Here is a 22,455-nt window from a genome sequence, read left to right as displayed (position 1 = left end):
ATATATATACATATATATATATATATTTTTTTTTTTTGGAAATAATTTCAGAAAATTGCTCTCACCTTGATGGAAAATATGTAGGATAATCCGATTCTACTTGTGCAGAGTCATGTGGTAAATTTATAAAAGCAAGGAAACATGCTGTTACATGAACCACATATCCCAACAATATGAAAGGGTCTTTGCCATAACGCTGAGTCCATTTTCCGAAAATACCAAAAATACCACCACCTGTGAATGTATACATATAAAGTTAATCCAAGCAAGAAAGCACAAAAAAACACAACAACGCGAGGACGTGGAACAAATATAGTATTATTGGACGCTCAGGAAAGAAGGGAAGAAGGAGGGTTTAACATTTCGAGCGGAGCTCTTCATCGGAAACATAGGAGAAGGAAAGATCCAGAGAAGGGAAGACAGAGGGAAACAATCGCCAACGGTACACACGCGGTAGAACTAAACTTTCAAAAAAATATGGAAACCAGAATAAAAGACTTCAGTAATAGATTTCCTAAGAATTTCTTCTTCCATCCATTCATTTTCCCATCTATACCAACACTGCCTTTGCATACCTCCACAAAACATATAAACAACATCATACACAGATGACCTCTCTCTCTCTCACACACACACACACACATCTTTACTACCTATTTCTTTATTAACCACAAGGGGCTAAACACAGAAGGAACAAACAAGGACAGACATAGTTATTAAGTCGATTATATCGACCCCAGTGCGTAACTGGTACTTATTTAATCGACCCCGAAAGGATGAAAAGCAACGTCGACCTCGGCTACCATTCTCCGGGCATTGCTGCACAACACCTCCTAGTCTACATCGGTCACCTATAACAATGAGAAAGCTTCCATATGGTCAGATGAACCACAAGAAATTATACTCATGTCTTCCTCAAATATTATTCAACTCACTTAAAACACAGTCACAGGCATGGCTGTGTGGTAAGAAGTTTGCTTCCCAACCATATGGTTACGGGTTCAGTCCCGCTGCATGGCACCTAAGACAAATGTCTTCTGCTATAGCCTCAGGCTGACCAAAGCCTTGTAATAGGATTTGGTAGGCGGAATCTGAAAGAAGCCCATTGTGTAAATAGGAGTTCCAACAAAACCAGAGTTAAAATAATAATAATGGTTTCAAACTTTAGCACAAGGCCCAAAATTTCAGGGGTGGGGGTAAGTCAATTACATTGGCCCCAGTCCTCAACTCGTACTTTATTTCATTGACCCCGAACACATGAAAGGCAAAGTCAACCTCGGCCAAATGTAGCAACAGGCAAAATACTGCTCAGCATTTCATCCAGTGCACTAATGATTTTGTCAGCTTGCCACCTTAATCATCATCATCATCGTTTAACGTCTATTTTCCTTGCTAGTATGGGTTGGACGATTCAACTGGGGTCTTGGAAGCCAGAAGGCTGCGCCAGGCCCTGTCTGATCTGGCAGTGTTTCTATGGCTGGATGCCCTTCCTAACACCAACCACTCCGTGAGTGTAGTGGGTGCTTTTTACGTGCCAGACCAGGCTGGCAAACGGCCATGATTGGATGGTGCTTTTTATGTGCCACTGGAATGGGGGCCAAACAAGGCTGGCAACGGCCACAATCGGATGGTACATTTTACGTGCCACCGGCACTGTTATCACAGCCACAATTTCCATTGATGTTTCTCGATTTCAATTTTGATTTTAATAATAATAATTATTATTAATATAATTATAATAATCCTTTCTGCTGGCGGCACAAGGCCTCAAATTTGTAGGGGTAGGGACTAGTCGATTATATCGACCCCAGTGTTTCACAGGTACTTGTTTTATCGAACTTGAAAAGATGAAAAGCAAAGTCAACCTCAGCAGAATTTGAACTGAGAACATAAAGACAGATGAAATACCGCTAAGCATTTTATCCAGCATGCTAACGGTTCTGACAGCTTTACTCTTTTTTTCTTTTACTTTTTACTTGTTTCAGTCATTTGACTGCAGCCATGCTGGAGCACCACCTTTAATCGAGCAACTCGACCCCAGGACTTATTCTTTGTAAGCCCAGTACTTATTCTATCGGTCTATTTTGCCGAACCGCTAAGTGACGGGGACATAAACACACCAGTATCGGTTGTCAAGCGATGTTGGGGGGACAAACACAGACATACAAACATACCCGCACGCACACATATACATATATATACATATATACGACGGGTTTCTTTCAGTTTCCGTCTACCAAATCCACTCACAAGGCTTTGGTCGGCCCGAAGCTATAGTAGAAGACATTTGCCCAAGGTGCCACGCAGTGGGACTGAACCTGGAACCATATGGTTGGTAAACAAGCTACTTACCACACAGCCACTTCTGTGCCTTAATAATAACAACAAGAGCACTCAGACAGTGCAAACCTCTGCCAAGGCAACACCAACGTCCTCTCAATGATTAGCTGGTGATGATTTTTAAATTGAGAATATCTGAAATAAACTCAACTGCTCTCAGAAATGAGAAAACTAAAAATGAACCTGACCGCTCTCAGAAATTAAGTAAAAAAAAAATGGAAAAATATTCCCGAAAAAATGTCTGGTACCAGATTGATCCCAAAATCTAATTAGTTCATGCTGGTCATGAGGCCAAACATGCCTTAACCCTTTAGTGTTCAGATTACTCTGTTAAACGTAATGCTTTTTTATTTGAATTGTTTTGAATTAATCATGCATTATCTTATAGCTTTGAGGTTTCAATGATGTGATTGTTTACTTTTAGACTGTCAATGTAGGTTAGGTGTGAGAGGCTGGATCTGGACAGTTTGAATATAAAATATGTAGAATATATTGGGCCGGATTTGGCCATTTAAACATTAAAGGGTTAAAGTTTCATCCAAATTCATCAGGCGGTTCTTGAGATATCTTGTCCGCGAACAAACAAACACAACTGAAAACAATATCTCCGCCTTCGCTAAGGCAGAGGTAATAAAATACAACCTACCGAGGATTTCACCAAGGCCAATAACCATTCCTGATATTCCAATCAATCCTTTAGCCTTATCCCCAAAGTGTTTGTTATTAGCAAGACATGTGCCGTATATACCAGAGAAAAATGTCAGTTCGATTCCTGAATTAGGAAAAAAAAAAGAAAAAAAAAAAAGGGAAATTAAGAGCTAGGTATTTTAGTTCCCTGAAATAGAATATAAATAAAGGTTATTTCACATCATAAGAAGCAATTTGAAATAGAAAACAATAGATTCATTGTGAGGACTTTAATTAGGAATGTTAGGAAACATTTTTTCACGCTGAGAGTTGCTGAAGCATGGAACAAACTGCCGGCATCAGTTGTTAGTTGTCGGAGCACTGCATCCTTCAAAACTTCCATGCTTCCTGAGATTCACCAACACTACACCTGATTTTCTCCCCTCCATACACACACAAGCATGTATCTGACTCATACATTGTTTGTTTTCCAGAAATTTGTACATTACTGCATGTACTTTATATGCACTTTCTGACAAGCTGTGGTGCACCTGAGCACTGTATACAATAATTTCATTATTATTATTATTATTATTATTATTATAAGGTTTTCTTGTTGTTGTTGTCTTTTTAGGAATATGAAATAATTAGGTGGAGAGGATACCAAGCCTTTCGCAGGAATGAGAGAAAAACTAAAAACCAAAATAGGCGCAGGAGTGGCTGTGTGGTAAGTAGCTTGCTAACCAACCACATGGTTCCGGGTTCAGTCCCACTGCGTGGCATCTTGGGCAAATGTCTTCTGCTATAGCCCCGGGCCGACCAATGCCTTGTGAGTGGATTTGGTAAACAGAAACTGAAAGAAGCCTGTCATATATATGTATATATATATATATATAAATATATGTGTGTGTGTGTTTGTCCCCCTAGCATTGCTTGACAACCGATGCTGGTGTGTTTACGTCCCTGTCACTTAGCGGTTCGGCAAAAGTGACTGATAGAATAAGTACTGGGCTTACAAAGAATAAGTCTCGGGGTCGATTTGCTTGACTAAAGGCAGTGCTCCAGCATGGCCACAGTCAAATGACTGAAACAAGTAAAAGTGTAAAGAGATGAATGTTGAGGTGATTTAGCCACATGGAGAGGATGGAGGAGGAGTGGATGGTAAGAAGGGGGATGAAGGCAGAAGTGGTAGGCAGCAGAACCAGAGGAAGACCTCGGTTTGCGTGGATGGATGGAGTGAGGAAAGCTTTTGTGGTTAGAGGTGTTGGAGTGAGAGAGGCAAGAGAGTTTATGAATGATAGGAAACCATGGAGAGTGTTTGTGGAGGACAGATGAGAGAATTTGATGTTGCTGAAAGGGGTACGGAACCAGCATGATGCAGCGAGGGTAAACCAGCATATGCTGCCAGGCCTCACTGCTGATATTGGGGGTTGCATTCTATACCTTACCCAAGCATGATTTCTTTTTAAAGGAACATGATTTCTTTTTAAAGGCACAGACAAACAAATAGTGAGGCAATGTGTTAGGGAGAGAGAGTGAGAGTGTATGTGTGTGTGTGTGTGTGAGGGAGGTTATATAAAAATCCTTCTCAAGCCATGCCAGGCTCATAAGGGCCGGTTCCCTGGTTTCAGTGACATAGAAATCCCCCACCTGGACGGGACGCCGGTCCGTCGCAGGATTACTCATTTTTGCCAGCTGAGTGGACTGGAGCAACGTGAAAATGAAATCTTTTGCTCAAGAACACAACACATCGCCCAGTCCAGGAATCGAAACCACAACCTTACGATCATGAGTTCAACACCTTAACCACTAAGCCACGCGCCTCCACAGAGGTTATATAAGTGAGTGTGTGATTGTGTGTTTTAGATAAAGAGTTAGTATTTATTAGAAAAACAGTGAGAGGGAAAGATAATGAATAACTGAATCAAAAATATGTCCTTACCTGTGTACACAAATGGTAAGAGAAGCAGTAGCATATCCTTATTCTTGAACAATTGAAATGCCCTCACTGCAATAGAAACGGTAAAACATTAACCCTTTCGTTACCAACCCGGATAAAACCACCTCAGGCTCTGTAGTACAAATGTCTTGTTTTCAAAAGTTCTGAATTAAAATATGGTAACAAAAGGGTTAAAATATATAACAGAGAAACAATTCTTAACCCTTTTGATACCAACCTGCCTGAAACTGCCCCTGGCTCTGAGTACAAATGTCTTGATTTCAAAAGTTCTGAATTAAAATCTTCCACCAAACCTTAGTCACAATTTATGTTCCTAACACTAGCTGAATGATAACTAAGTTATTTTACTAAATTCTTTGTTATATTTAAAATTAATTGAAAGAAACTCAAAGCATCTCAGCAGAAAAAGGGTTAAGAGCCAGATTGGTAAAAGTGTCCTAGACAAAAATCACATTTCTTTTAGGATTCTATCCAAAGAAAGTGGAGAAAGAAAAAGAGAGAGAGAGAAAAAGATAAACAAAGAGGAATGGGGGTGGGGAAACTGGCAAACAGGTATAGATGGAGGGAGGGAGTAAGAGAATCTGTCTCTGGTATTTAAACTTAAGACAGAAAAAAGTGTCTTAACCATTTGGCATTTAAACTGTCAACATCTACTCCCAAATATTCTACCTGCTTTATGTTTGACCCAATCAGATCTGTTCTCTCACACTTACCCTACAATGTCATTCTGAAAATAGAGAACCGCATCATCAAAACGCTAAAACTATGAGATAATGCAGGATCAATTCAAAACAGCAGGAATAAATAAACATTACGTTTGACAGAGAAATCCGATTGCCAAGGGTTCAGGTGTGATGTGTATGATTAACCATATTTTAAATTCATGATAAAAAGGGGATAAAGAATAAGAAGCAAAGTGTTTGAGGATATGGTAACCTGTATGTCTGCAGATCTCTTGCACATTATAGGAACACATTTTAGTTCTAAGATTTAAAATATTGCAGCCCGAACGCAAAATATACTTGAATCGGTAAAGAAGGGTTCTATTGATGAAGTTAGCAATCTGACATTGATTCAATTTTGGCAAATGATGGACTCATAGGAGGCAGGGGTGAGAGTAAAGAGTTATAGGGGAGAGAGAAAGAGAGACAGATAGACAGGCAGAAAGAAATATTAAATGTGAGGAGGAGGAAAGGTAAGGGTAGAGAGAATGAAGGAAAAAGAAAAGGAATGAAGAAAATAAGTACTCACAGAATGTACTTTTGACACCCGCAATATTCGCAGGGCTGAAATGAAAATATAAAAATAACTAAGTGAAAAAGTTTTCATTTTAATAGGTTAGTCAAAAAAAATCAGTAGATCAACTGCGTCATTGAGTCATGATGTTTGAATGTTTACACAACATGTTTACACTACATGATTACATAACATGTTTGTGCTATACACTATATGGTAATGGGAAATGCCAATAAAGTACTTTCTTCTTTCTGGACCATCAGAACAACAAATGACCCTGGTGAGTTCCTTAACAACCAAAAAAAAATCGTTTGCTGTTATAGGATTATTTATGAGGCCTTACAATTCAAAAGTGGTTTCCTATTGCCTTTGTGCAGATGTCTCTTACAAACAAGATACAAACAAGTTCATAGCATAGTTAAGCTGGCAGAAACGTTAGCACACCGCTCGAAATGCTTAGCAGTATTTCTGAGTTCAAATTCCGCTGAGGTCGACTTTGCCTTTCATCCTTTCGGGGTTGATTAAATAAGTACAAGTTACGCACTGGGGTCGATATAATCGACTTAATCTGTCTGTCCTTGTTTGTCTCCTGTGTTTAGCCCCTTGTGGGTAGTAAAGAAATAGGTATCTTGTCTGCCTTTACATTCTAAATTCAAATTTCGCTTTTGTCAACTTTGCCTTTCGCCCTTTTGGGGTTGATAAATTAAGTACTAGTTATGCACTGGGGTCGATGTAATCGACTTAATCCATCTGTCTGTCCTTGTTTGTCCCCTCTATGTTTAGCCCCCTGTGGGCAGTAAAGAAATAAGTCCATAACAACGGTCTAGGCACTCAGATTTTAAAGAATTAGAACAAACATCGTAATATTCAAATGAATCAGAATCTCTATCACTTTGGACTTTGGTTAAAAGAGTCAAAGACGGAAATATTTTTCGTGGCTGAATAACCTACTAGAAATAGCAACTGAATCTCCCTTATGTCACGTCTTACCATCTGGATAAAGGGAAAGAACATAGTGGATAATGTACTCCAAGATATTCAATGACTCGATAATAAATGGATGTTGGTTGCAGAACATATTTAGTCACATGTCTGACCTGGGGCTAAACAAGAGCAATGTTTAATATATAATTGTGAAGTCATGAATAAGTGTGTGTGTTTGTGTGTGTGTGTGTGTTTGTGTGTGTGTGAAGGTGTGTGTGTGTGTGTGAAGGTGTGTATGTGTGTGCGTGCGCATGTGTGTGTGTGTGAAGGTGTTTGGCCTCGCAGTTCAAGTGTAGCATTTACAATCATGAGCTTATGCTTCAGGTTCTCAGATTGGCTGTGCATTGTGTTCTTGAGCAAGACACTTCATTTCACATTGCTCCAGTCCACTCTGCTGTAAATGAGTAACTCCAAGACAGACTGGTGCTCCAGTCAGGGAGAATGTTGGCCAGCTCCCTTAACCAGTGGAGTGGTAAACCATTTGAGACCTAAAATGATGTACAGCATGTTCTGAGCAGTGGTGCATAGCAACATCTGAGAGTCTGGTCCAGGGGTTGCCAGAGGGAGTCCGTGGGACCCTGTAGGGATTGGTGAAGAATTACAAGAGGTCAATGATAGCCAAGGAGTCGAATGGGGGTCGGCGTGCGAAAGACCAGCTCACTCAGATGAACTGTTTGTAATACTTAGTCAGCGCCATAAAACGTGTGAAAACATGATAAATTTTCTCTGCAGTGAGACGTCTGCTGTTGATAACATTTGAGGCCTGATGTCATAATCTGCATCGTAATCGAAGATTGAGGTGTGATTGAGGGGATGCAGACAGTCACGAGTTTGCTTATAGAAATTGCCTGAACTTGGATGAACATGGTGATATGAGACTGAAACTGACCTACATTCAGCCTGTTATCAATGCCTTGAAATCAGGATCACCATGGTGATACCACCTCATATTTAGGTTGTCGGTTTTAATAATAATTATTCCAGCAATATGATGCGTTTTTCACATTTTCTAACAGTGAAAACAATTCCATAAAAATTGAAAGTTTAATGCTTGTATACCCGTACACGTAGTTTTAAATGTAAAATAGTGTGTCGTCTTTAATAAAATTTCTAAATTTGCAATACATGTATATTTTAGCTAACATTTTAATTGCCAGCATCAGTACCTGATACACATATGGTGGGGTAGGAAATTAAGATATTTTAAATGAGGAGGGTGGTTATGGTGTTAGGAGAAATGGCTAAAGGGGGTCAATGGTCAAAAAAGTTTGGTGGCCCCTGGTCTGGTCAATACTTATTTCTTTACTACCCACAAGGGGCTAAACACAGACAGACAAACAGATTAAGTTGATTACATCGACCCCAGTGCGTAACTGTACTTATTTAATCGACCCCGAAAGGATGAAAGGCAAGTCGACCTCGGCGGAATTTGAACTCAGAATGTAGCGGCAGACGAAATACCTATTTCTTTATTACCCACAAGGGGCTAAACACAGAGGGGACAAACAAGGACAGACAAACGGATTAAGTCGATTACATCGACCCCAGTGCGTAACTGGTACTTATTTAATCGACCCCGAAAGGATGAAAGGCAAAGTCGACCTCGGCGGAATTTGAACTCAGAACGTAGCGGCAGACGAAATACCGCTGAGCACTTTGCCCACCTTGCTAACGATTCTGTCAGCTCGCTGCCTTTGGTCTGGTCAATACTATAATATACATTGTAAGGAGGAAGGACCTGGTCAGTTTGAACATAAAAACAGGTATGTGGGCCAGATATGCCTAGTTTAAAAAGGGCTACATGGAAATTCTTGTTGCCTTTTGGACAAGTTTTACAAAAAAATCTAAAAAGACAAATGTAATTTGTGATTATTTAACGACACTAAATTTTGAACAGTTTTATCTTATTCAGATATGCTTACCTGCAGTCAAGCTTATCCATGGAAGGTTCATCAGTGGATAATGGTGGAGGTGGAACTTTTGATCTGAGAATAAATAAGAGAAGGACACCAAGTCCACAGGCGCCACTGAGACCAGCGAATAACTGTAATCGCATTTGGTCACTGATGACTTCTTTTCCTTGGAAGGTGAAATAAGTGTAGATGTTACCCCATAATAAACTGTATAAAAACAGGGAAAAGAAGGAAATTGGGATCAAAATTAATCAAAGGAATCGGAGAAAATGTCACAGAATGATATGCCACAGTGTTCCATTGCCATCAAATATTTATTTCTTCCCTTCTCTCTCTCTCTCTCACACACACACACACACACACACACACAAATACACATGCACACAAGTGGTGTTACTTAAGTCTCGTAGTTTGACAAAGTTCCATTCCTGCTTAATCATACATTAATGGCTAAAAGCAAAAATTCAAACAAATAAAGAAAAGAAACAGAATGAAAGAAAAGAAAAACAAATAAAAATAAGGCATAGGACAAAAGCATTTCTTCTAAGGGGGCAAGCTACATAATTTTGGGTGACTGACCCAAACATAAAATCCATTTCCAGCTTCATATATATATATATCACCGTGACTGACCAGGCTGTCAGATGTTGCTATACATCGCTGGTCACAATGCGCTTCGCATTCTTTTAGCCTTCAAATGATGCTACCCCAACAGAAGAAAGAGTGAGAGAAAGCTGTGGTGAAAGAGTACAGCAGGGATTGCCACCACCCACTGCCAGAGCCTCGTGGAGCTTTAGGTATTTTCGCTCAATAAACACTCACAACACCCGGTCTGGGAATCAAAACTGCGATCCTACAACCGTGAGTCCACTGCCCTAACCACAGGGCCATTGCACCTCCACTTTATATATATATATATATATATATCAACACCATCACTTAATGTTCATTATCCATGCTGGCAGGGCTTGGACGGTTTGATCAGGGTTGGCAAGCTGAGGGGCTGCACTAGACTTCAGCCAGATTTGGCATGGTTTCTATGGTTGGATGCCCTTCCTTATGCCAACCACTCGACATATATATATATGAAAATATTGATTCAACAATATGCAAACGTATTAAATATATAAATCTATTTTACATATGTTATAGAAATAGAAAACGTTTGATAAGAAGTAGAATTGAATTATAATGAAGATTTATATTTAAATCACAAGCAATTAACAAATCCTTTAGTGAACATCTTTAAAAGACTTAAGGAACACACACAGATATATGTATATATACATATATATATATATATATATATATATATCATGTCACGTGACCGACCAGACCATCAGATGTTGTTACACATTGCTGGTCACAATGCGTTCGCATTGTTTTCAGCCTTCGAATGACGCCACCCCGCTGGCTAAGCGAGCAGGCCAACTGAAGGAAGAGTGGGAGAAAGAGTGGCGAAAGAGTACAGCAGGGATCACCACCCCCTGCTGGAGCCTCGTGAAGCTTTTTAGGCGTTTTCGCTCAATAAACACACACAACGCCCAGCCTGGGAATCGAAACCGAGATCCTACGACCGCGAGTTCGCTGCCCTAACCACTGGACCATTGCGCCTCCACATATATATATATCGTGGCACTCTGTCGGTTACAAAGATGAGGGTTCCAGTTGATCCAGTCAACGGAACCTGCTTGTGAAATTAACATGCAAGTGGCTGAGCACTCCACAGACACATGTACCCTTAACGTAGTTCCCAGAGATATTCAGCGTAACACAGAGTGGGACAAGGCTGGTGCTTTGAAGTACAAGTACCACAGAAACAGGAAGAAAGAGTGCAAGAAAGTTGTGGTGAAAACAGGGTTTGCCACCCACCCCTGCTGGGGCCTCGTGCAGCTTTAGGTATTTTCACTCATCCTTCACCACCTCATCCCAGGTCTACCTCTTCCACAGGTTCCCTCAACTACTAAAATGGATGGAAAAAATTTGGAGGGTCACTTTGGTTCAATGGTAGAAAATCTAAAATCTATATGTTTACATCTGCACCTATATACACCTCATTATACATATATCTGTATACACACAACACACATATACTGAAATATGTTCACATCCATACACGTACACACATCAATACATATCTTATTACACCTAAACCTGGATATATATACACACACTCACACAAACACGTCTCTGTGCAGCCATCCATGCCAAACTTACCTGCACTGTAAAAGAGCCCAAAATATTCCACTGTTCCTAGACATTGTCTCTGAGTTAGAGTTGTTGGTGAGAAATGCCCCTTGTGCTGTCCAAATAACTGAAATGACGAAGTTCAAAAGAAATTATTATTAGTTTCTGTATTATTTTCAGATCATCATCATCATCATCGTTTAACGTCCGCTTTCCATGTTAGCTTGGATTGGACGATTTGACTGAGGTCTGGCTAACAAGATGGCTGCACCAGGCTCCAGTCTGATCTGGCAGAGTTTCAACAGCTGGGTGCCCTTCCTAACGCCAACTGCTCTGAGAGTGTAGTGGGTGCTTTTACGTGCCACCAGCATGAGGGCCAGTTAGGTGGTACTGGCAATGGCCACGCTCAAATGGTGCTTTTTATGTGCCACCTGCACAGAAGCCAGTCCAGCGGCACTGGCAACAACTTCACTCGAATGTTTTCTCACGTGCCACCAGCACAAGTGCCAGTAGGGTGATGCAGGTAATGATCATGCTCGAATGGTGTGTTTAACATGCCATCAGTACAGACGCCAGCTTGTTGCTCTGGCAACGATCTCGCTTGCATGGTACTCTTAGCACTCCACTTGCACGGATGCCTATCATCGAAATTGATTTCGATTTCACTTGCCTCAACAGGTCTTCACAAGCAGAGTTTAGTGTCCAATGAAGGAAAGGTATACATAAGTGGACTGGTTACACCCCTGGCATAAGCCACAAGGTTATGGTCTCACTTGCGCTTGCTAAGTCTTCACAAGCACAGCATTGTTCTAGAGGTCCCGGTCACTAATCATTGCCTCGGTGAAGACCAATGTTCGAAGGTCAGGCTTAAAATGGTAAATCATACAGACATTACATAAATAAATGATGTAGGTGCAGGTGTAGCTGGGTGGTTATGAAGCTTGTTTCCCAGCCATGTAGTTTTATGTTCAGTTCCACTGCGTGGCCCCTTCAGCAAGTAATTTCTACTATAACTCTGGGCCAAATAATCCTTTGTGAGTGTATTTCGTACACAGAATCACATACATATATATATATACAACAGACAGCTGCTCTGGCAGTGATCCTACACCATCTGAACAGGATCACAGTCACAGCAGCGGTCTGGCTTCCGTGCCAGTGGCACGTAAAAAGCACCGTTTGAGCGTGATCGTTACCAGCATCACCTTACTGGCACTTGTGCTGGTGGCACATGAACAAAACATTTGAGTGAGGTCGTTGTCAGTGCCACTGGACTGACTCCTGTGCAGGTGGCACGTAAAAAAAACACCATTTGAGCATGGCCGCCAGACTGGCCCTCGTGCCGGTGGCACATAAAAGCACCCACTACACTCTTGGAGTGGTTGGCGTTAGGAAGGGCATCCAGCTGCAGAAACTCTGCCAGATCCAGATTGGAGCCTTGTGCAGCCATCTGGTTCGCCAGCCCTCAGTCAAATTGTCCAACCCATGCTAGCATGGAAAGCAGACGTTAAATGATGATGATGATGACAACAGACTGCCACAGCATCTATCTACCAAATTTGATCACAAGGCTTTGGTCAGTCTGTGGCTAAAACAGAAGACACTGGCCCTAGGTGTTATGCAGGAGGATTGAACCTGAAACCACATGGTTGCAAAGCAAGGTTCTTAACCCGTTTGCCATGCTTGCACCCATGGAGAAAATTATTTCATTATTTCATTACTTTTATTCTTCTATTCTTCTTTTTGTTTCAGTCATTTGACAGTGGCCATGCTGGAGCACCGCCTTTAGTCGAGCAAATCGACCTCAGAACTTATTTTTGTAAGCCTAGTACTTATTCTATCGGTCTCTCTTGCCGAACCGCTAAGTTACGGGGATGCAAACACAGCACCATCGGTTGTCAAGCGATGTTGGGGGGAACAAACACACACACCCACACACATATATATATGACGGGCTTCTTTCAGTTTCCGTCAACAAAATCCACTCACAAGGCTTTGGTCAGCCCGAGGCTATAGTGGAAGACACTTGCCCAAGGTGCCACGCAGTGGGACTGAACCCGGAACCATGTGGTTGGTAAGCAAGCTACTTACCACACGGCCACTCCTGCGCCTATTACTTTAATGAGTAATTAAAACAAAGACAATGTATTTCAACTGGCATTTGGTAACAAAAGAGTGAAGAAGAAAAAAGTAACAACATAGAAACTTTTGGTTGCCAATGTTCCAGATCAACATTGAATGGTTAATATAGGATTAAACAATTACCTGCTGCTCCAAATCCTATCAGGACGGATCCAAAATAGAGAGTCCAATATATTGGTTTCAGGAAAGACAAGATAAACAGTCTGGAAAATAAAACATTTAACAAAAATGTAATTGATGAATGGTATTTTTCTACTACCGTGAAAGATCTCCCAGACAGTAAAACACTTTTTTACGTAGGCAAAAAGAAAAAAATAACGAATCCACACAACTTGAGATTAAAGTAAGGTTATATTTATTTACTTATTTCTTATCTTCAGTGTAGCATTTCAAAATATATATTTGAGAGTGTTAGGATTAAATATGTATGCGATCGAGTGCCATTGTATAACTGATTTTCAACCAACTCTTCCGAAAACTCCTTTACGGTAGTAGAAAGGAATTTTGGCTCCTACTTCTGGATTCGGTGCGTGGCGGTGCAGTTGGCTGGCCCCTAATCGTAGTTATGTTTATAATTATAGAATATCTGTATCATTTTATATATATATATATATATATATATATATATATATATACATATATAATAATAAATATCAGGGAATAAATCCAAATTTACAGGGAAAAATTTGTCTCTAATTAATATAATATATACATATATATATACTCTGTTACTTGTTTCAGTCATTTGACTGCGGCCATGCTGGAGCACAGCCTTTAATCGAGCAACTCGACCCCGGGACTTATTCTTTTGTAAGCCCAGTACTTATTCTATCGGTCTCCTTCGCCGAACCGCCAAGTAACGAGGACATAAACACACCAGCATCGGTTGTCAAGCAATGCTAGGGGACAAACACAGACATATAAACACACACACACGCACACATATATATATATACATATATATACGACGGGCTTCTTTCAGTTTCCGGCTACCAAATCCACTCACAAGGCTTTGGTCGGCCCAAGGCTATAGTAGAAGACACTTGCCCAAGGTGCCACGCAGTGAGACTGAACCCGGAACCATGTGGTTGGTAGACAAGCTACTTACCACACAGTCACTCCTGTGCCTATATATATGTGCTTCAACATCAAAATAAAAATCAAATGGAAACTGTAGTTGTAATACCTGTGCTGGTGGCACGTAAAAAGCACCATCCGAATGTGGCCAATGCCAGCGCAACCTTGGCTGGCTTCCGTGCTGGTGACATGTAAAAAGCACCAACCGATCATGGCCGTTGCCAGCCTCCTCTGGCTCTTGTGTCGGTGGCACATTAAAAGCACCCACTACACTCACAGAGTGAAAGGTAGCGCCGCCTTGACTGGCTTCCGTGTCGGTAGCATGTAAAAGGCACCAAACAATCGTGGCTGTTGCCAGCCTCCCCTGGCACCTGTGCCGGTGGCATGTACAAAGCACCCACTACACTCACGTTAGGAAGAGCATCTAGCTGTAGAAACACTGCCAGATCAGACTGGAGCCTGGTGCAGCCTCCTGGCTTCCCAGACCCCGGTCGAAACGTCCAACCCATGCTAGCATGGAAAACGGACATTAAACGATGATGATGATGATGATGATGATGGCAGCCATCTATATATCATACATAATGTATATACATTGTTGATAGGCCAGTTGTTGCACTATTTTGGCCTGAAATAACATTTCTTATGGACTTGCTTATGGACTAAAAATACAATAAATATCAGAGACAGATGAAAAGTCATTCCAGCTGTGACCAATGAGAGCTTCCAGTGCATTTCAGTCCTTTTGCATTGGTGCATACGCTCAGCCAATCAATGCATCTAGCATTCTTTCAGCCTACAGCTGGGATGAATCAATCTCTCTCCCTCTCTTTTACTTGTTTCAGTCATGTGACTGCAGCCATACTGGAGCACCGCCTTTAGTCAAACAAATCGACCCAGGACTTATTCTTTGTAAACTTAGTACTTACTCTATCGGTCTCTTTTGTCGAACTGCTTAGTTATGGGAACGCAAACACACCAGCATCGGTTGTCAAGTGATGCTGACAAACACAGACACACAAACACACACACATATATATACACACATATATACAACGGGCTTTCTTCAGTTTCCGTCTACCAAATCCACTCACAAGGCCCTGGACGGCTCGAGGCTATAATAGAAGACACTTGCCCAAGGTGCTACACAGTGGGACTGAACTCGAAGCCATGTGGTTGGGAAGCAAGCCACTCACCACACAGCCACTCTTGCATCTCTCGGATATTCATGGTGGTTTTAATACAACGCATCCATAAGAGATGCTATCACAGGACAAATACTGCAGGCAATGGCCTATCAATGGTGTGTATACATTAAGTATAATACACAGATGACTATTTTAATTAAATACTAACTTGATTGTGTATAGTGGATTTTTCAAATTATATTTATTATCTCCAACAATTTGTATTTGAACCACCACTGAACTTTAAACACGGAATTAGCTCTTGAGGTCACTGACACTTCCTTTTGATTAAACATTAAGATAAAAAGAGAATTATTTGTCTAATTTTGATGTTGAAAGACAATGAACCATGTGAGCTATTGTTTTTTAGCTCTAGGTTTTCCCTGATTTAGTAGACTCTATCATTAGTAGTACAGCACTATGACCATTCTGTCGGGGACTGTAATGTACCACTAAGGACTTGTAGGTAGCAACTTCCAGGATGGAGTTTCATATGTAAAATTGGTATACCCAATAAAGTTACACTGCTGTATATAGTAGCTATTTAAGCAAAGTGTTTGGGGATGATTAAAGGGGTAGATGGGTGCTGATGAAGGGGCAAAAACCCCACCAAAATATTGCATATTGCATATTGTTACATTGCTATATTTATTGGCTATTTAACCCTTTCTGTATTAACCCGGCTGAAACCGCCTCTGGCTCCGTAATACAAATGTCTTGTTTACATAAGTTTTGAATTAAAATCTTCCACCAAACCTTAGTCACAATTTATGTTCTTAACACTAGCTTAATGGTAACTAAGTTATTTTACTATACTCTTTGTTATATTTAAAGTAATTGAAAGAAACACAGAGCATCTCAAAATAAATACGGCAACGAACAGGTTAAGCAAAGTGTTTGGGGATGATTAAAAGGTTGGATGGGTGCTGATGAAGGGGCAAAAACCCCACCAAAATATCGCATATACACCCATCACCCATTTCACATCTTCAGCCTTGTTGTTAACATCTGGCGTCTTGGATATGAAACATAACAAAATTAGTGCTAGCGATAATTTTTATAAAAAAACCTGTGGAGAAAACCTTAACAAGTGATGTAAATAGCACTGCTAACACAGTAGAACATGGTGTTGAATTATAAAACAGTTTAATATACGTTATAGTATATTATGGCAGCATAACAAAATACCACATCCAGCTTCCAGGGAGGCATTTAATATGTAAAATTGATATATCCAATAATGTTACATCGTTATATTTATTGGCTATTTAACCCTTTCTGTATCAACCCGGCTGAAACCGCCTCTGGCTCTGTAGTACAAATGTCTTGTTTTCATAAGTTTTGAATTAAAAGAATTTAGTAAAATAACTTTGTTATCATTAACCCTTTCATTACCAACCTGGCTAAAACCGGCTCTGGCTCTTTAGTATAAATATCTTGTTTTCATAAATTTTGAATTAAAATCTTCCACCAAACCTTAGTCACAATTTATCTTCCTGACACTAGCTTAATGATAACTAAGTTATTTTACTAAATTCTTTGTTATATTTAAAATAATTGAAAGAAACACAGAGCATCTCAAAATAAATACAGTAATGAAAGGGGTAAGCTGGTGTTAGGAACATAAATTGTGACTAAGGTTTGGGGGAAGATTTTAATAATAATAACAGCAACAGTGAAAAATACATTAGGAATCAGAACCCAGGTTCGAAATTTCCCCAAGACACCTGAAGAAGGCTGGAGAGTATATCAGCCGAAACGGTGTGTTAACAACAAACAAAATGAGGACAAATATCCGTCAAATGTAAACAATGTAAATAATGTACAAAATTCCTCGTATAGAACTGTAGATGCAATTATGTTATGAATAACGAGGAGAAATATTATCTTAATTAAATATATCAATTAGTACCAACAAAGGCAGCAAGCTGGCAGAAACGTTAGCAGGCCGGGCAAAGTGCGTAGCCGTATTTCATCTCTCGTTACATTCTGAGTTCAAATTCCGCTGAGGTTGACTTTGCCTTTCATACTTTCGGGGTCGATAAATTAACTACCAGTTACACACTGGGGTCGATGTAATCGACTCAATCCCTTTGTAGGTCTTTGTTTGTCCCCTCTGTGTTTAGCCCCTTGTGGGTAGTAATGAAATATATATCAATTAATACCAATAAAACATTTGTTTATTCCCTCTCTTGAAATGTGAGAAGACTTACTTTCCAACCTAGTACAAGGTGACCTTTTTGAACTGTGATTAGGGGAAATTTTAGGTGCTTTTATCAACAGGCTGAGTGACCAAGTAAGGGGCCTCCCATTGGTCTGTGTTGGCTCTGCTTATCACATTGCTGCAATCCACAAACTAAAGCATCAGAGGTTCAAATATTGGCAAAGCTGTTATGCCACGTTTGTAAAATGGTACACTTCACTCTGAAGTTCCAGTTTACTTGGCCGTAAACAGGTACGACATATAGGACGTGAAGGAAAGGATATGAAGATATGGTGATGTGTAGTTGTGAATAACAGAATAAAGAGGAGATATATGATGATGACAATGATGATCGTGGTGATGTGATAATGATGATGGTGTTGATAATGGTGATGATGATGAGTAATGATGATATGATGATGACAATGATGATGATGGTGGTACCAAAATGATGATGGTTGTCGTGGTGATTACAATGATGATGATTACGATGGATGATTATGACGATAATATAAATACATAGTTATACTCACAGATATGTGACACCACCCACTATCATTGAGATCTTGGTGCCACACAAGAATATAATAACAGGAGCGATCCAGTTACAGAGGGCGAACGTTGTGTAAATAACACCAAGACTAGATGAAAGGAAAGGAAAAACATTACACAAATTTATACATCACAACCGCCACAACAACATTCAACAACAACAGAAATAATAAGAGCTTCACTGTTACTATGATAATTATTATCCAACTGCCCTCCCCTGCTCTCTTCGATATCCCTCTGGTTGGTTAGTTTATATAACTCTGTAAAGAGCATAGGGCCAGAATCCTAGTTTCTCATTTTCTATGGCGTGTATATTCCTCCCTGGACAGGATGCCAGTCTGTCATCGCAGGATTACTCATTTTTACCAGCCATGTGGTTGGTAAGCAAGCTACTTCCCACACAGCTACTCCTGCGCCTATATATACTCTTTATTTGTTTCAGTCATTTTACTGCGGCCATGCTGGAGCACCGCCTTTAATCGAGCATCTTGACCCCGGGACTTATTCTTTTGTAAGCCCAGTACTTATTCTATCGGTCTCTTTTGCCGAACTGCTAAGTGACGGGGACATAAACACACCAGCATCGGTTGTCAAGCAATGCTAGGGGGACAAACACAAACACACACACACGCATATATATATATATACATATATGACAGGCTTCTTTCAGTTTCCATCTACCAAATCCACTCACAAGGCTTTGGTCAGCCTGAAGCTCTAGCAGAAGACACTTGCCCAAGGTGCCATGCAGTGGGACTGAACCCAGAACCATGTGGTTGGTAAGCAAGCTACTTCCCACACAGCCACTCCTACGCCTATACTTCATGACATTTAGTCCAATGTACTACATTTCTTTCTGTTTATTGGCCAAATTGATTACAAGTGATATTAACAAAGGAATATGTGTCTACCTTACGTAACCATCGCCTTGCTTTGTGGTGTTTGAAGCACTGTGAAGAACGGTTTTCTGGAAAGAACAAAAACAAATAAATGAATAAATGATTAAAAATATATTTTTAAAAACTGTAAAATATAAAATAAAAAACAAAATGGAAAGGAAACCATGAAAGTAAATAGTTTGGAAGACTTTGCGATTGTTTAGTCTGATAAAGGAAGTAAGAAATTGTAAGAAACTAGAAATTCAAGTTAGGACAAACAGAATTACAGAGATTCTTAGCTGGATAATTTTAACTTTATACATACAAAGAAAACACATAGCTACATATACAGAGATATTTTCTAACATAATACACACGTATATTTATACGTGTGTATTATGTTTGTCAAACTTCTAAATCAAACATCCTCTTTGTCAAACTTTTAAGTCAGGGGGACAAAAACACACCACCATCAGTTGTAAAGCAGTGGTAGGGGACAAATGCAGGCACAAAGACACACACACACACAAATATAGGTTTCCAATGGCCTTCTTTCAGTTTCCATCTACCAAATCCATTCATAAGGTTTTGGTCAGCCCACTGTTATAGTATTACCCAAAACACCATGCAATGAAACTGAACCTGCAACCATGCTGTTGGGAAAGTGAGCTGCTTACCACACATCCACACCTATATTTGTATGGGTGTTTGTGTGACATTTTGTCTTGATGTTGCAAGGTAGCTGTAAATGAAAGTCACTGTCATACAAGCAGTGTCATTTCATTCTAATATTTTATGATAGGTGCAGGCATGGCTGTGTGATAAGAAGCTTGATTCACAACCACATCGTTCTGGGTTCAGGCCCACTGTGTAGCACCCTAGGCAAGTGCCTTCTACTATAGTCTCAGGCTGAGCAAAGCTTTGTGAGTGGATCTGATATACAGAAACTGAAACAAGCCTGTCATAAATATATATATATAGAAAACTATATAAATATATATATATATATATATATATATATATATATAAGAAAACTTCTCTTCTGGAACATGCTCAAAAACCAAAACAAAGCTGAAATTTACGACAAATGGTTAAACTCCTCCCCTATCATACTACCCCGAAAATTCCAAATCAAACACATCCCAGACGAGCCTGAAAAACAACGCTCCCTAAGAGAAAAACTAACATTGGAAAAAATGAAAACTGAAGTAGAACTTCTAAAACTCAGAGCACAAAACCACGAACAAAAATACACAAAAATCGATGATGAGATACTTCTAGAACTAACCTCACACACCAACGAACAGCCCCTCAAACTTGTTATTAAACTATGGAAAGATGAATGTGAAAAGGAAGAACGAACCTCCCTTAAACGCTGGGAAAACAACAAAGATTTCTTCCTCAACTATGAAACACAATTCATATTAAACCATAAATCCAAAAACCCATTCATAAAAGTACCCACAACACAGACTTCCACTGTACCCCATAAACACCACCCCAAACTGCACCTCAAATACACATACTCTCCAAACCCTCTCCTAACAGGACACAACCTCCCCCAACCATATAAAAAACCTTTTCCTCCCCGAAACGTCTCAAACAAGACCCACCACAAAACCTGGTTTTCCAGTCACTCTAACACCCCTCCCCCACCGACAAGAACCATCAAGAACCTCCCATACACTAGGAATTATCCCCCCCCCTCAATGCTCCCCTCCCTCACACTAATAACAAACAAGGCATCCTACCCACACCGATACATATAATACCCACCCAACGAACCCCTTATAGTCCACCCATCCAACAACCACATTCCTACCACATTTCCTACAGATCTCCAAACCCTCACATCCCACACGAACCCAATCACCACAACTACATACCCCCCTACATCCCCCCATACAATCTACCATACACACACCCACAAACCCATCGCATTTCTCACAAAACCTTACACCATCGCATCCGATACCAACATAAATACTACAACTACCTACCCCCCTCCAACCTCCCCACCCAAAAACACTCCTACACATACAACCAGAACTTTAACAGACAATACACCCCTCACCTCAACAACCATTTTTTAGACAGAGGGGAAAAATACAAACACCACCGCTAACACAGACCCAAAATAAGAAAACAAAAATTATAAACCTCTCCATCAAAACACTGACACCAACCCAAATCAACATCCTAGCAAGAGGTTTGAAATTCACACCCACCCCAAGAACACCCAACCCCCCGGAGGTCAAGGATGACGTCTAACAGAAGCCTTGACAGATATCAACAATGGGGACGATTCATTGATCAGAAATAAAAGCAACTTCCTACCATCAAAAGGGAGAAATAAAACACTGAACGATTTTTGCAAACACATCCAGAGTCTCCCCTTTACCCCAAGCAAAACCAAGGTAAAATCCAATTTCAGTAAGGAAGAATGGGAAAACCTACGTGACATACAACTGGATAAAAACCTTACCATTAAAGAAGCTGATAAAGGGAGCTCTGTGGTACTTATGGACACGGAATTTTATAAACACCTAGTGCTTTCCATGCTTAACAATAACATTTTCTATGAGGTTATTAACAACTATAAACAGCAAAAAACAATCAGAAACCTCACCACACTCATACGCCAACACGGTCAGGGACTCACAGAAAAAGAAAGGGATTATATCACCAATTTCAAATGCAAGCCCAGCCTTTTTTATGGCCTTCCTAAAATCCATAAAAACAAATACATCACCGAAGCCTGCAAACTCTCCACTGACATCAACATCAACATCAAAGCACCGGAGGACCTAAAACTAAGGCCCATCGTGGCTGGCACCTCCTGTGAAACACACCGCCTGAGTAATTTCCTAGACATCCTTTTGAAACCTTTCCTTACCCACATCAAAAGTTTCATTAGGGATGATCTGGACATGCTCAAACACCTCCCGAAAACAGTTAACGAGGAGGCGCTCCTGGTATCTTTTGATGTCATCAACCTCTACACCAACATCCCACATGAATATGGTATAGAGGCAATTGACTTCTGGCTAGAAAAACACCCAGAGACATTCCCTGACCGCATTAACAAGACTTTTATTACAGAATCTCTCAAGTTCATTCTGACCAACAATTTTTTTCTCTTCGACGACACACACTACCGTCAAAAATG

At 40.2% G+C, this 22,455-nt stretch overlaps 1 protein-coding gene across 4 annotated transcripts in view; it reads right to left on the bottom strand.

Annotated features, from left to right (window-relative positions):
- LOC115223274 (UNC93-like protein MFSD11) overlaps window positions 1-22,455 on the bottom strand; it is a 73,048-nt gene that overhangs the window by 33,724 nt on the left and 16,869 nt on the right. For all 4 annotated transcript variants that reach the window (XM_036512089.1, XM_036512090.1, XM_029793780.2 and 1 more), the window contains exons 2-10: window positions 19,320-19,375; window positions 18,390-18,497; window positions 13,513-13,592; window positions 11,278-11,374; window positions 9,070-9,267; window positions 6,179-6,213; window positions 4,910-4,975; window positions 2,987-3,112; window positions 66-234 (exon numbers count right to left, since the gene is read on the bottom strand). In XM_036512089.1, the coding sequence (XP_036367982.1) occupies window positions 66-234; window positions 2,987-3,112; window positions 4,910-4,975; window positions 6,179-6,213; window positions 9,070-9,267; window positions 11,278-11,374; window positions 13,513-13,592; window positions 18,390-18,497; window positions 19,320-19,375 (935 nt within the window). The remainder of the gene's footprint in view (window positions 1-65; window positions 235-2,986; window positions 3,113-4,909; window positions 4,976-6,178; window positions 6,214-9,069; window positions 9,268-11,277; window positions 11,375-13,512; window positions 13,593-18,389; window positions 18,498-19,319; window positions 19,376-22,455) is intronic.

The sequence above is a fragment of the Octopus sinensis genome, linkage group LG22, assembly GCF_006345805.1.
Source record: "Octopus sinensis linkage group LG22, ASM634580v1, whole genome shotgun sequence".
NCBI classification, from domain to species: Eukaryota; Metazoa; Mollusca; class Cephalopoda; order Octopoda; family Octopodidae; genus Octopus; species Octopus sinensis.
This window is presented reverse-complemented; position numbering and strand designations above follow the sequence as displayed.